General features: G+C 40.7%; 2 protein-coding genes across 2 annotated transcripts; both read left to right on the top strand.

Annotated features, from left to right (window-relative positions):
* Positions 1-500: 500 nt before the first annotated feature.
* Positions 501-5484, top strand: calhm6 (calcium homeostasis modulator family member 6). The gene is made up of 2 exons (XM_064342078.1): positions 501-1225; positions 3104-5484. Exons 1-2 carry the CDS (start codon positions 686-688, stop codon positions 3530-3532), a joined length of 969 nt encoding a protein of 322 aa, XP_064198148.1. The 5' UTR covers positions 501-685; the 3' UTR covers positions 3533-5484.
* A 396-nt stretch (positions 5485-5880) lies between these two features.
* LOC135258643 (calcium homeostasis modulator protein 5-like) lies at positions 5881-11225 on the top strand. Its single transcript, XM_064342089.1, has 2 exons — positions 5881-6603; positions 8727-11225. Exons 1-2 carry the CDS (start codon positions 6061-6063, stop codon positions 9114-9116), a joined length of 933 nt encoding a protein of 310 aa, XP_064198159.1. The 5' UTR covers positions 5881-6060; the 3' UTR covers positions 9117-11225.
* The last annotated feature ends 4741 nt before the right edge of the window (positions 11226-15966 follow it).

Raw genomic sequence — 15966 nt, 5'->3', positions numbered from 1 at the left:
GTGCTTTTTGGCAGCTATTTTACATAGCCTAACTATGATGATGATGATGACGATGGTTCTTCTTCTTCTTCTTCTTCTTCTTCTTCCTATTATTATTATTATTATTATTATTATTATTATTATTATTATTATATACATCGCAGAGGCAATAAGGCTATCATCCTCTGGGTGGCGATGTGCGATCAGAAAACATTGACCACGGCTGAGACTGAAATGAGCACCTGCGGTTTGTCAGCATGGCAAACCGCATGTGTAGGCTGTTGTAGGCTTTCTGCATCTTTGTAGGCTGCTCTGCAGTTGACAAGATTGTTAAATAAGAACCATATATCCAAAAAGGAATAAAACGGCGGCAGGGGTTCTGTATCGGGTTGTCAGATCGTGCTTTGCTGGCTGTAAGCTTCTTTGGAGGACAATAAATACTGCACTTTAAATGTCTATGTATTGCTCGTTTGTAACTTTTGAATTTTGAATGATAAAATGTCCGAGAAAGTTCAATGACTTAAGAGTTATTGTGACTTGTCTCTACGAGCATGTCGTTTACATATCTCATCCACTCAAAGATGCGTCACCATGGTTAGACAAGCCACAGGATGTACGCACGACATATAAGGGAACTGAAAGTTCACACCACCATCTCAGAAGTACAAAACACGACTTCAGTGCTGAAGGAACAAACGTGTGGAACATGGATAAATTTAAAACGGTGCTTAATATTGTACAAAAACAGCAGACGACCCTGGGGTTCGGTCTGGTGGCACTGCTAACGGCGGGGGGAGAGCAGATTTTTTCGGCAGTTGTATTCAGGTGTCCTTGTAGCTCGTGGAACTTTGCCTACGGTACCGTGTTTCTGCTAGCGCCAGCTCTGGTGCTGCTGGTTTTGGGGTACATTCTTAGCAATAAGACCTGGAAAATGTTTACAGGTCTGTGCTTGCGTAAACCCACCCCAGTACGTTTGAAAAACATGTGTGTCTTTTTGAAAGTGGTTTTGCAAATCACCACCACTGCGATGGTCGCTCCCATTAGCTGGATAGCGGTGGCGCTTCTAAATGGCAATTATTTTGAGTGTGCCAGGACTGGCTTAAATGTTACTCTATTCGAAGATCAGCTGTGTTTCGGCAAAGTACCAGAGTGTCGGAGCGAGCTCTACAGGTTTCCATGTGGAAGGTCCACTGTCCCCCAAACTGAGAGAGAGGATGTCCTGGCGATAATACGCGCTGAGTCGCAGGTAAGAAAAATGCAACGAGTCCACAGAAAGTGTTGTAGAATTATTTTAGGCTACTTTACTCCTTACAAATAATACGTAAAAGTATGCCTTAAGTCAATTTTTGACTTGAATTCCAGATTATACTGAATATACTGTTTACTTTTACCTTTCAGTTAAGTTTAATTGAATTACCAAAGTACTGTCAGTACAGTCAGTCGAGTACATTTTGGCTAGTATTAAATACGGCCACAATGGAAATCTGCTAGATTTAAAAAAATGTTACGCTTGGTTAAATGTTTTGTTAAATGTAAACAGCATTTATACTTCTTGTGTAGCTATTATGCTGTTAGTACTTAGGTTAAAGACATGAAATGCGGTTTTGTCTCCGAATATTGTTTTCATAAAAAATATTAGATACAATTAACAAGTAAAATTTAATAATTATGCATCTCCTTTATGAGGAACCTTCCTTGTTTTGCTGTGGAACAATGGTTGTCTATTGTAGAACATATTCAGCTGGCTTATTATGTTTTAATCCGTTTAAATAAAATTTTAAAATAAGATTCAGTCAAGTACAAGTAATTTGATGCCAAACACCACGGTGCAAGCCAAGCATCACTGGAAATAGCACCTCATGTTGTGCCATAGCAAAGTGATCATGTGGCAAACCACAAATATGACCTGACCTGGTTATTTGGAAATGTACTTTCACTTGTTTGGCTTTATGTGTTCAATTACAGGTTAAGAATTATTTTATTAATTGCAGTAATGCTTTCATGCTTTGGACAGGTGGGATTTTTGTCACTGTAGTAGTATTTAAACCGTTTAGTGCTCCTTTTCTTTTTCTTTTTTTTTTTTCCAAAAAAGTGAACTAAAGTAAGCTGTAGGAACTGTAAACATCAGTATACTGATATATAGTATACTAACACCTAAGGTATTTCCCCCAAAATGCATCCAATTACATAGTTTTGTATACTTACTGTTTCCCCAACAGCTACTTTTATTTAACTGACAGTAAATAAAGTATACTTTTGATGTGTTGAAAGTGTTTAAAATTATTTACATAACAGAAATGGCAGACAATTTAGTACTCTTTTAGCCTTTGAAAAGTGAAATGAGAATAAAATGAGGGTTTACTTTCAGGATAACAAAAATGAACAACAGGCATAATTAAAGTCTACCAATTTAGAGTACAAGGTATAGAAGTAGTTCGTAAATTGTATACTGAAAGTATAGTTCCGGGAAGTACATTTAAAATGGGCCAATTTAGGACAAAAAGCATACACTAATAGTATACTTAAGTATACTCTTATAAAATTATTTGAAATATACTTACAAATTAACTTGATGTTCTTGATGTTTAAATGATAAACTTCTATGAATTCTTTTTTTTTTTGTAAAGGACTAGTCTGAGGGCTACCCTACCAACCATGTGTGTGTAGCCTATATGTGCAAGGTCATTTATTGGACCAAAGGACTTGTTAATGCAGATCATTTTTACCATGTTATTTGAGATTATTTGTCCTTTTGTCTTGCAACACCATGCGCATAGCTCTTCTGTCTGTTTCTGTAACAAACTGTTTAATTATTCACCTTCTAAGCTGTTTCATTATTGATCCACGCAATGACATACATGGTGTGCAGTTACTTAAGCGGAATTGGTTGAGGGCACCCAGCGTTATGAAACAATGCATTCTATGAGGAAGTGCTAACCTAAAAGCAGATGTGAAATTAGGGATGAATGGCCGACATGGGGAGCACTGTCTGTGGATTAGAGCAGGCCGCAACCAATCTTGAGTAACTGTGGCTGTGTTTACAATGCACTGTTGGCTACTATGCTAACAACACCATGGCTAGTTAGTCATGCTTATATTTTAATGTAATCTTTGTATGATTCAGGTTTTGGGCTGGTTGCTGATTGCCTCCATAATGACAGCAGCGCTGCTGTTAACGTGTGTGGCCAGGTGTCGTTCCCCAATCAGCTACGTGCAGCTGAAGTTCTGGCAGGTGTACGCTCAGAAAGAGAGCGACCTGCTGGACAGGTACACGGCCGAGCATGCCCAGAAGCTCGCGGAAAGGAACCTGACCAGCTTCTTCCAGCAGACGTCCCCCGAGCCCATTGTCACACCTGACAGGAAGGCGTGGGAAAAGGTTTCATCCTTCTTTCGCTTTGCCAGGAAGAATCAGCACTACAGTATCCTGCACAAGTATGTGGAGACTGACCTCGACCCTACTGGTTCACACAGAGCCTCTGTCGTGTCGGATGGAGGGGACTTCACCAGCCCAGCCGTGCTCAGCTTTGTGGATGAGGGAAGGGTAATCTTGTAATAATGATCCTGGGATCCTTGTACTAGAAATGAAAAAATGAAGCATCCACAAATGCAGAGCTACTGTGTGCTATCACTGATCCCACTGAACGAATCAGTGTTCTGCCTTTGTGGTCTGAAGTGCACAGACTTAGTTGGTTTATATGTGGTAGTGACTGACAGCGCATGGTAGCTGGTCCAATTATGAAAGGGGGTAAAATCGTGGTGCAGGATTTGATTCTTGATTGTGGAGTACATCTTGTCACAAGCTTCCTTATTACCATCATCATCATCATCATCATCATCGCTGTTATCGTTCCCTAGTCTCGAGTCTCTTTATCTCGAGTCTCTAGAGCAGGAGTTTGTGACCCTGATCCCAGCACTCATGAATATTCTGTTAACTGAACTGACTAATCCTTAATTACATTAGCCCATTCATGAAACATCTCTGGAGCTCCAGAGCTAGTGCTGCCAACCACTTAGTTTAGTTTCTCTGTAGTAAACCCGCGCAAGATTAGACACATGGACTATGGGAGGCAGGCCACTCCTATCCAGTAACAGGGAGTAATGGACTCTGAGATTATTCTTAATGGTGCTTATGTGCTTTGGCCAGATAGTCTATTGATTTTTTTCATCCATGGTGGTGCCTATATTGTCTGTGTTCCAGCTTCTGTGTCTCAGCTTATTCCTCATAGACATCATGTCTGTGGCCATAGCAATTTAGTTTTAATTAACTGTGCTTTCTCCTTTGGAAATTATTTTGTGTGAGATTTATGCGCTTCGTGTCTTTTTCATGTTCGAAGGTATATACAAAGATGATTTGAACAATATAACAAACACAGCATGGAAATAATGTGAAAAAAGTCAGTTCCTGTTTTTCACTTCCTTCTGCAGCATGCTCAGTAAATACTTTGCCTTAAGCCTTTCTTTCATATTAAAATGGCATACTTCTCTCTGTACTTCTGAATTCTGTTGTTCTTTATTTCAAACAGATACAACATTTAGCAGTGTCACAATATATTTTAGTGTTAATCAGAAAATTCAAATAGTATTTTGACATTGGTTCTAGGTTCATATGCAGTTTTGTGTGAAAATGAAATTGAAAGTGGCTGATAGATTGTAAAATATTCAGTGTTAAATCAGCTCTTACAGAGGACATATATGGTCTCTACTGGACTCAAGTACATTGTTAGAGTTGAAATAAGACTGGACATTTTACTGTGTTTGTTGAGCAGAAAATGCAAACACCTGTGCACTTCCTGTGACAAAAATGAAAGTCCTCGGGCAGACACACCCATATTCTCTTTTTTACAATGCATCAGTGACTGCAGCAAATGTTCTGTATTTTGCATGAATTTTAGTATGTTAATGCTTGAGATATACCTGAAATTTTAACGGCTTTCCTGGCACAGACAATTTCATAGCTATTCACTGTACAAAGGCTGTTTTACATTTGAGTGCCACTTAAATCTGTATGCTCTTTTCTCTGTTGTATTCTTGCCAAAATGATGCCGTTTCAAGGCTCACAAAAAAATAAACTACTTCCGTTTCACACGTGTAAACAACTAACTGAGACGCTTAAAGCCACATCCTGTCTGAAAGCGCATAGCGCACATTCTCCTCATCCCTATACTAATGTGTGTGTGTCAGCCTTATCTTGTTATTCAACTCTTTTAGTTTCACAATTATATTAAACATGCCATTTAAAGTATTTTATACATTTTGAAATTCCTCCACATTCATGTGAAATTGCATATACTGTGTCATGTACTGATACCGCATTGTTTTCTGTGTTTGTGTGTGTGCTTTTGTGTGAGTGCTCGTTCGCAGTAAATACGGGCCAGTGGAATTTTTTTCATCATGTGAATCTAATCCCAGAGTGAAACGCCTTTCTGTGTTGATAATAGAATCAATACGATAACTCAATGAGTGTGTATAAACTAACTCCAATAAAAGTATTTGTGTTAGTATCCATTCCTGTTCTCCTTTTTTAACACCATCACTATAACAAGGAAAAGGATAAGAAAAATCTTTTCTAACTGGAATCAATTCTTAAAATGATTCATTTCATATTTTATACTGTGTATTATTCAATACTTGAAGACATTTCAAGGCAATAAATAATGTTGCAGTGCAAAAAAAGACATGTAAAGACCACATACCACATTGTATGTTTGTGTCAACTGTCGTAATATAATGTATTGTCATTGCTGAGCTGTCAAATATTTCAGACTCGGTGCTCAACCAGATCTACTGGTTTTGAGCCAGATGAGTCATGTCTTGTTCTCCTATTGGAGGGAGGGCAAAGAGAAAAACCCGGGGAGTGGGTGGGAGAGAGAGAAAGGGGAAGGGAGAAAAGAAGAAAAGGGAGGAGAAACAAGGGAGGGGTGGAAGAAAAACTGAAAAACAACTGGAATTCTCTTGTATTCACCCAGTCCGGAAGTGCACAAGAGGAGAACGTAAAAAGCAGCTTCGGACAGAAGTTTCCGTCTCATCTTCCTTTGGTTTGATCAGAGTCAGTTTGGCATTGCGAGCCCTCGCGCATTTGACATGGATGGCTTAAATCCGGTGCTGCGGTTCTTAATGAACCAAAAGGCTACCATCGGCTACAGCTTCATGGCAATCTTAACCATTGGTGGGGAGCGGGTTTTCTCTATGGTCTCCTTCCAATGCCCGTGCAACCGCAGCCAGAACTTCGCGTACGGGATCACCTTCCTTTTGGGGCCGGCCGTGGTGCTGCTGGTGCTGGGGTTCTTCTTCAGCACACGCATGTGGAGGCTCTTCACAGGCTGCTGCCTGAACCCACTTAAACTCTGCCCCCGGGGGAACTGCCTGGGCTGCACAGCCATCTTGCTGAAGGTTGCTGTGGGCGCCTGCGTCGCCCCGGTTATGTGGATCTGCGTGGCGCTGCTCAACGGGACCTTCTACGAGTGCGCCATCAGCGGGCTGGACGAAAACCTGGTGGTGGACCTGTTCTGTAAGAACAAGACGCAGATGTGCCGGGCGGAGCTGGCGCGCGTGCCCTGCGGGAGGACCAAGCTCCCGGCAGACGAGAGCATGGAGCTCCTGCTCATGTTCCGTGCACAGTCCCAGGTAGGTAACGCCACCGCTGTCCAACAGAAACCCACAGCTGCAACCGCTCTCATATGCTCATACACAAATACACACACACACCTACACACAAACACACACACAAACGCGTGATAAATTTGAATAAGCAGATATAATACAAAAAATTACAATGAGAATGAAATAGTAATGTATGAAATCAAATACATCCTTTAATCGAGTGAAAAGGAAAGTGTTGTAACCTTAATGAAACTGAAAGTTTCTGCTGGATCACTTGCCAACCAATTACAGGTTTTCAAAGAAACAATATATTGCATGTCTTTAAAATATTTATCACTGGTCACTGGTTTTAATTAGATTGATGTGTCATTTTTCCCAGTTTTCCATCTGTTCAAAAAGTCCAGTTATGAGGGCTGCTAGGTGGCTTATCCTGTTAAGGTTTTGTTCTAGGAATCACAGCATTTCACAATGCACTAGCCACTACCACTCGTCAGTCGTACACCCACAAGTCTGCCTGTTCAGCTGCCCATTAGCCTTACTAGCCAGCTGTTTTTATATAATTGTGGCTATGACCATAAAAACTGTAAAGATTCTGAATGAAAGCTTTCATTTTTACAGTTTTATGGATCATTTATTGTGCCTTTCATTTGCTTTCATTTTCAAAGTAGCCCAATTGGGTAGGCATACCTTGGACCTGGCAACACTGCTGCCAATCAATGAAAGCTCTTGTTTAGAAAACAGCAAAGTGGCTGCCACACATTTCTGAGTCAATTTAATCAGATAATAAGCCAAGGGGCAGGCTTGTCAACTGACAATGAAACCAGGTGCACAGGAAATGTCTCCATCTGACTCATTTCCAACCCAGCCCATCTGGCAAATTCTGGTTTGACATAAAGCAATGGCTGACTTCAAGCATGCTTAAAGGCTCTTCTAAAGGCACCAATGAGTGGTGATGAATATTGGAATTCCAAATTGGGGGAAATAGAGGAAAAAGCATTTAAGAAAAGTTATTATGTCCATTTCCAACCCTAATTTGGAATGTCTAATTATAATTTTTCACCTGCATTTAAAGTGAAACATTTACACTTGTAGTTTTTATGTAAAGTCATGTGAAGTCTGGGTAACAGGTCAGTACACTAGTAAACTGTGAATATATTTACTTTACTGGTTAAGGCACCATGCTGCAGTCCAAAGATGAGCCCCACAGTCTTGAATCAACTGTGACCAGTGGCTACGTAGGGGTGCATAACTGCCGATTGCCTCGCCCAAGGTTTTAACAGGTTCAGTCGTTTAGGGGTCTGCATTTCATTCCTCTCCAGCAACCCCCACTGGTCAGTCATGGATTACATGTCAAAGGCACATACACTATATGGCCAAAAGTACAGTATAAAGACACCTGACATCCAACATCTTATCCAATATTATGGGTAATAATATGTTGGGCCACCCTTTTCTACTATAATCTCTGCTCTTGGGAAGGTTTTATACTAGACGTTGGAGCATTGCTACAGGGATTTGCTTTCATTCAGCCAGAAGAACATTAGTGAGGATGGGCACTGATTGGACGATTAGGCCTGGCTCACAGTTGGAATTCCAATTGATCCTAAAGGTGTTGGACGGGGTTGAGGTCAGGGCTCTGTGCAGGCCAGTCAAGTTCTTTCACACTGTCCTTTTCTATATAGACCTTGCTGTGTGCCCAGGGGCATTGTCATGCTGAATTGTCTAGAATGTGATTGTATGGTGCAGTATTAAGATTTGCCTTCACTGGAACTAAGAGGCCTTGCCCAAACCATGAACAATAGTCCCAGACCAAGGGGTGTCCAGATAGTTTTGGTCATGTAGTGTATGAAAGGTTTTCCTCTAACTATACTGTGTGCGAGCTTAGCTACAGTCTGTGGTGTGAAAAGAAGCAGGATGGCGACGCCACCAAATGGTTCGGTGGGGAACCTCGGATGTCTACACTCTCCCAAATTAGCAGTGGGGTTCGCACATGAACGCGGCTGTGGTTACAGATAATTGGAAATTCCAAATTAGGGTGGAGAATGGGCATATTCAGTCCCACACTGGGAACCAAATTTATTTTCAAAGAAAATACTATGCAAGTGATCATATTCAGCTGACAGAGTGGTCTTTTGGTGTGTCCTCAGGTCCTGGGCTGGGGCATCATAATTGTGGCCGCAGTTGCAGGGCTGGTGGGAACCTGCTATAAAAACTGCCGATCCCAGGTGAGTTACCTGCAGCTCACCTTCTGGAAGCGCTATATGGACAAGGAGAGGGAGAAGTTTGAGATCTACGCCTCGGAGTACGCCAGCAAGCTTGCTGAGCGCAACCTCAAGAGCTTCTTCGAAAACAGCTGCCCAGAGCCATACCCATTTCCCAACCACAGGTCCTGGGAGGAGATATCGGCCCTCTACACCTTCACCAAGAGCGAGCAGTATTACAGCACACTGCAGCGCTATGTGGAGCGTGCAGACCGCGACTACAGCCCAGAAAAGAGGCCAGTGCTGGACATTGAGCATGGCATCGAGATTGCCTGAGTAGGCAGAAAGGGTGGGCGGGGATGGGGTTGCAGGGTAACTGCATCGTAGAAGTGTTTGCTGTCATAAGGCAGTGTCATATGATCTAACAGCGGCATGTACCTGGGTCATATGACCTATGAACTATGACCAATCTGTGGGATGATCACTGACATGGACTATGTACGGTCAACATTTCATATGAAAGTCTGAGCAGACAGAGCTATGAAAGCTTTGGCTACCATATAAACAAACATCTAGGATGGATCATTTCTTGCCCTTACTTTATTCTCACAATTGGCAGCTGTGTCTGCTGCTGTGCCTCCTGTACCTGTACAAGGAGCAATACAGCTGGAGCATATATACCTGCCCACAAACCAGTGACTACCATCCACACTGCAGGCCATCGAGTACTACACAGCTTGCACAGATTGGAGGAGAGTTCTCGCTGAGAGCCATCGGTTTTCTATAGATGCCTAGCATATCTGTGGAAGGATTTAATGCAGCAATAACCTAAGGAACTCTGTCAAACATAAACACAACGTACCACTGGCAGGACAAAATCTATTCTGTTTAGCTGCTTGGACTCCTAGTCATCATTGACTAGAAATCACTGACTCACAAGCCAGTGATGTCTAGGTTATAGGACCAAGCCTGTGTTTGGAATACTTTCACCAACCACTTTGGAATAAGTTTTCAATGCAGAAGAAGTAGAGGCAATATAAATGATATTCACTTTCAACAGTCTGTTGACTGATCCCCTATCTGCCACAATGCCATGCACAGTGCCATACATTTCTAACATGGCTAAATGGATAAATAAAATGTCAATGTTATAGCTAAAAAATACAATTTTGAGCAACAATGAACCTTATTATTTAATTAGCAGTCTAATATTATATTATGCAAGTGAACCAACTTTATCAGTTTATGAGCGAGACATTTACAGTACACAGACCTTCCAATGTGTGTAAAAGCCCACTCCTGTGTTATGGTCCGATTCTGTCCTAGCTATGCTTGCATTCCATTCTGATACATGAACCCAGTTTAACCATGAGTAACTCTTATAACACGGATAATTTAGCCGGAAGTTTGATAAATCTACACAACACTAGCCACTGTGCTGCTGCCCTGCTCCCAGGTAAAGATGCACCCACAGTCAATTAACCCTCAACCACACCCCCACTGAGACCAACATTAGAAAGTCTGTGCATATAGAGTATGTGTTGTATACATGTGGCATATAAACATTATCAGTCACAATTGTTAAGCATAACTTAGTGGTTAAATAAGTTGTGTACTGGAATTACAAATCAACTTTCAATGAACCTTAAAGCAAAGTCAAATCCCAGATGAGGCACTACCGTTGTTTCCTTGAGTAAGGTACTAAACCTGAATTGCGTCAGTAATATATCCAGTTCAATAAAAGGATAGGGTTTGGCTAAATTCCAATTATTAATGTACTTCAGTAGTCAATGCAAATCTCATTCATTCCTCATGTACTAGAAGTGCAAGAATACAAGAGAAAGTAAATGCTTAGGAAATTAATTGGAATTCAGAAAAATTTAACTGGAGTTGAATTAGTGGAATTCTGTTAATTAAATGGATAATGTTTAATGACCTGTATCTAAGCTGTACAAGTCATTGTGCTTGATGTCCACCCAAGAAAATAAATTATGTAATCTAATAATGTATTTTCTGGTATACCTTGCACGTCTCTTATGACACAGAGATACTACCACAGCAGGCACATTATAGCCTCCTTACACTTTCATTCATTCTGTTTGTCTGCCTGCCCTTTTCAAAGACGTCTGGGTGTCCCACCTAGTTATATTTGCATAAAACAACAGGAAAAGTCGAGCATGTATGTACAGAGCTACTACAGAACAGAGCTACCAATGCTCTGATCTGCCCCTTTGCTAACTTTCTGGAAAGCATACAATAAGGTCATTACTTTACCACAAGAGAACAGCAATAATGAATTCCATCTTAAACCTGCAGGCTACACTAGTTCCGTGCTTTTAAATGCAAACTGTGAAGTCCCTTGTTTTTCCTCTTACACTTAGCAAATTGTTCAGTTTTATCATTTATGTACTGTTTCTGACAGCTAATAAAAAGTGGTCCAAACAATGTGTTCTGAATCTGATGAGAGAGACGGAAAACACCTTTGTGTGCTGTTCATGTGAGTTTAATGAAAGGGCAGAAAACAGTTGCCTCCCAGATGTGCTGTTAAGACCTGTTTGATGGCTCTCGCTCTGTCTGCCTGCAGCGTTCCACTGCATTTGATGACTCTTTTCCATACTTTCAGTAGTGTGACAACACTCTAGCAAAAAGGACACTATTTTCGCACGGTTCAGGTAGCCAGGAGAAGAGAGCAGAAGCATCGATATCTGCCATTTACTAAATAACTAAATAGACGATGATCTCCATATTCTCAATATTTAAAGTTAAAGGTCTGTCTCCACTATTATCACAAGTATTAGAATTAATAGGCTAATCATGAATATTACTATTGGGGTGTGACTGATGACTGTGCATCCATAGCAACACAACAAACCTCAATAGCAATACAGTCTTACCTACTCTAATAACTTCAGGGTAGAGTAGGTAAGACCGACAATGGAAATCTGCTTACTGGAGCCAAACCAGAAATAGTTTGATGTTATGTAATGCAAATGCATATGTAAATGCATGAATTTGCTTAGTTATATTCAATGTGATAATACATGCAGTACAAGTGGCTATAGGACAAATAGAGAAGCAGCACCAGTGTGTGTCACACAAGGAACAAGACACAAATGGGCTAGTAATAATTGTAATATGTTGAAAGTGTGACAATGTACTGGTCCGACAGGATCTTTCCCAAACGTCATTCAAATTAATATGTATGTAACACAGTTTAAAATGATAGTTATTCCCACTCTAGATAACTTTAATTAGATGGCAAGAGTTAACATTAGTTAACATAAATTTAGTTAAATTTGTTTAAAAGTAGGCCTAGTGCCAACGTTGGTTCTTACAGCCAAATTGACTGAATTATCACTGATTCAACACTGACTTGTGGGCAACATAATTGACATTTTGACTGTTGACTGTTTTCTTTTTTTTTCTTAAAATTGTGTCCAATCATGGGCAACAGTATGGATAATTGTGGTTGCAATTCCCAGCTGGGGCCCTGCTGTTTTACACTTGAGCAAGGTATTTGACCAAAATAGTTTCAGTAAACTGTATAAATGGATTGTATGGATGACAAATCTGAGAAAAAACAATTTTGAGTAATATTAAGATGGACTGAACCCTGAAATGAAATGGTCACATTTGTGTTAGTGATACTTTCTTGGAAAAAGCAGATTAGCAGTTTGGCCTTATTTATTTTTATTATAAATGTATTTTATAGACAACTTTGTGGGTTTAGTTATGTTCTTTTATGTTAAATGTATGTCATGTTGTATAGGTATTCCCCTTTCCTTAAAGGGATAATTTACCTAATAGTATTTCATTTGTAGTATATTTTCATTGGCCCAGCCTTTTATGAAATTGAGGATTTTTTAGAAATGAACAGAAGTTTCTGATTACCAGCATGCTTTACAGGATTTGGGGGTGTCGTGGAAAAAAACCACACTCTGTTTTGATGATCAATCAAGCTAATTTATTCATGCAGTATGGAGAGAAAACACACAAAAATAATTATGTGTCTGCTATGCCCCTATCAGAACAGCTTCAGACATTCACAGTCTAATACAATAACACTCATACAGTGTAATTAAATAATTATTTAAAAAATGTTTCAGGTTTTGTGTTTAGTCAGGTTCCCTTCGTCTAATATTACATTTTGTCTAAAGATCTGAAACCATTAAGTGTGACAAATATGCAATAATCGAGCAAATCAGGAAGGGGCAAATACTTTTTCACAACACTGTAACTCAAAACTTAATGCAAAACATACCATCTATGGGTATGGCTAAGCCTTTAGTCTTATTTCATGATACCTCCTAGCAGCAAAGAACATCCTCGCACCATATCTTTGGAGGGACCAACAGCTGATTACATCATCTGTGCATGCTGTGTTCTTAATGCCAAATTTACCAAGGATTTACAGGGCTTTTATAGACGCTAATGAGACAAATAGCATTTTTTTCATATTTGCTAAGGTGTTGCATCAAAGGTTTTTGCACAGGTGAAACAAGAGACTGCAAAAATGTGGGAGGAGAGAATGGGAATTCATGCATATGACCTGCTACAGCTGATTTATCATGGCTGGTGGCCATTGTGGCGAAGGTAATAGTGTCTGTTTTTCTAATGTCCGCAAAAAGCAGGTGTTAACTTCTTTCCAGCACAAGATCAGCATGGCCATTCATAAGACAAGATATCGTCAGTGTGTTAAGAGTAGGGGAGAGTCGCCATAAATGTAAGTTTTTGTATTTTGCTCATTTATTCAGAAAATATTTAGCCTAGCACTATGAAATTTTACTTTGAACAGCTTTGACATGTCAGTAGTAATTTGCCGTTTCAATTACATTACATTACATTACATTACAGGCATTTGGCAGACACTCTTATCCAGAGCGACGTACAACAAAGTGTATAACCATAACCAGGAACAAGTATGACGAAAACCCTAGAGAGAAGTACCGGTCCAAGTGCAGGGAACAACCGCATAGTTCAACCTGGACCCTGAAGGTTAAACTGATTAACACTAACACAACGAGAATGGCAACAACGCAGTCTATGGAAAAAATACAAGCAGTAGTTAAGACAGTTAATGCACCTAAGTCACCTACAAAACAGCTCCCTAGTTACAACCCTAAGCTTACAGTCATTTACAGGGGGTAGGGAGGGATGGGGAGAGGTGCAGCCTGAAGAGGTGAGTCTTCAGTCGTCGCTTGAAATGGGTCAGTGTCTCAGCTGTTCTGACCTCCACGGGGAGGTCATTCCACCATCGTGGGGCCAGAACAGACAGGAGACGTGTTCTGGAAGTGCAGGTGCGAAGAGGGGGAGGTGCCAGGCGTCCTGAGGTAGCAGAACGGAGGGATCTGGCTGGCATGTAGGGTTTGAATATCTTGTGGAGGTATGCTGGGGCTGATCCCTTGACTGCCTGGTATGCTAGGACCAATGTTTTAAATTTGATGCGAGCTCTAACAGGCAGCCAGTGGAGGGTAGTGATCAGGGGAGTGACGTGGGAGTGTCTGGAGAGGTTGAAGACCAGACGAGCTGCAGCATTCTGAATGAGTTGCAGGGGTCTGGTGGCAGATGCCGGTAGTCCAGCCAGAAGAGAGTTGCAGTAGTCCAGGCGGGATAGAACCATTGCTTGGACCAGGAGCTGGGTTGAGTAGGTGGTGAGAAAGGGGCGGATTCTCCGGATGTTATACAGGAAAAATCTGCATGCCCGGCTTACTGCTGCGATGTTCTTGGAGAGGGACAGCCTGTTGTCCATCACCACTCCGAGATTCTTGGCACAGGGTGATGATGTCACTAAGGTGTCCCTTAGGGAAATGGAAAAGTTGAGGAGGGGAGAGGATAGAGCAGGAATAAAGATTAGCTCCGTCTTTCCCGGGTTGAGCTTCAGGTGGTGATTGTCCATCCAGCTCTGGATGTCCCTCAGGCAAGCGGAGATGCGGGCAGGGACCTGTGTGTCCGATGGGGAGAAGGAGAGAAAGAGTTGCGTGTCGTCGGCATAGGAGTGATAGGACAAGCCATGGGCAGAGATTACAGGGCCAAGGGATCTGGTGTATGAATTACATTCCAAACTTAGTCAAGTTGGATACAATTAAAACCAAGGTACATGCTGCTCAACCTAGTTGGTATGTTTGTATCAGAGGTGTGGCATAATTGTAAGAGTAATTGAAAATGTCCAATAATGTGCATAGTCACAAAGCCCTGAATTCCCCAATAGCCATTGTAAAGCCAGCACATGCAGGAACTTGTAAATATATAAAGCATATTTTATTGCACAGAAAAAAACTGTCAGGGACAAATGACAATATACTCAAAATCTGATATACTATCAAAAACCTCAGAAAGTAAGATATCCCTTTAAGGGAAAATGCAAAGCAGCATTGCAGCAAAGATGCTACTTTGATGATGCCTGATGCTAATTTGCATTGCAATCTATATAGTTAGCAATGCAAAGTAGCTTCAAGCAACCACTAGACACCGCCATTACATCATAGTTCTGTTTGAGATGGACTTTCTTTGAAACAGGAAAAAGCAAAACAATGGAAAAACTTGGATTTGACATTGTTTTGTTGAAAAAAAATAGCTGAGACTACAAAAACGATCACTAGAAGGTCACATCTAGACAGTATGTAAATTCATATCAGTATAATCATGGCATGCCGCTGTGGTTTAATGAGCATTGGAAAAATGGAACTCTTCAAGCTGTGCCACAGTGAAAAACAGTGTCATCCAACACATGCACTGAGATGAAGACTGCTGCCAGTCATTTTTCATCAACCGCCTCTTACTGTCATTATTTTAAAGAAGAAAATGGATTTAACAGCAGTCACATTTTCTCTATCCTTCCTGCCCCCTAGTGGTATGGACGCTGTTGTCCATGGTAATAAAGCAAATATTTACAATTTATTAAAAATGGGCCTTAAACATGCTGCAAATTCGAGCTCAGCACCTGCAACAAACTCCTTTCTGGCTAACAACTCCACTCGTTCCCTTATCGGCACTCAGGGCAATAAATGGCATTAAAATAAAAGGAGCCTCCCCATCCCCCAATCACTTATTACACAATAACCCACACCATGAAACTTTTTTGTTGTACTTTTTATGATTACCGGGCTCGTTTATTTTTGCATGAAGGGTTAAAATAAATCAATATATTAAACTAAAATGAAATAAATATTTAAATACTAATTCGATA

The sequence above is a fragment of the Anguilla rostrata genome, chromosome 1 (genome assembly GCF_018555375.3).
Source record: "Anguilla rostrata isolate EN2019 chromosome 1, ASM1855537v3, whole genome shotgun sequence".
Classification (NCBI taxonomy): Eukaryota; Metazoa; Chordata; class Actinopteri; order Anguilliformes; family Anguillidae; genus Anguilla; species Anguilla rostrata.
The sequence above is the reverse complement of the archived record's forward strand: the minus strand, read 5'-3'. Positions and strand labels throughout refer to the sequence as shown.

Coding starts and splice junctions, on each gene's coding strand:
- calhm6 (XM_064342078.1), top strand. CDS start 686: ATGGATAAATTTAAAACGGTGCTTAATATTGTACAAAAACAGCAGACG. Junction 1,226..3,103: donor TAATACGCGCTGAGTCGCAG/GTAAGAAAAATG, acceptor TGTATGATTCAG/GTTTTGGGCTGGTTGCTGAT.
- LOC135258643 (XM_064342089.1), top strand. CDS start 6,061: ATGGATGGCTTAAATCCGGTGCTGCGGTTCTTAATGAACCAAAAGGCT. Junction 6,604..8,726: donor TGTTCCGTGCACAGTCCCAG/GTAGGTAACGCC, acceptor GTGTGTCCTCAG/GTCCTGGGCTGGGGCATCAT.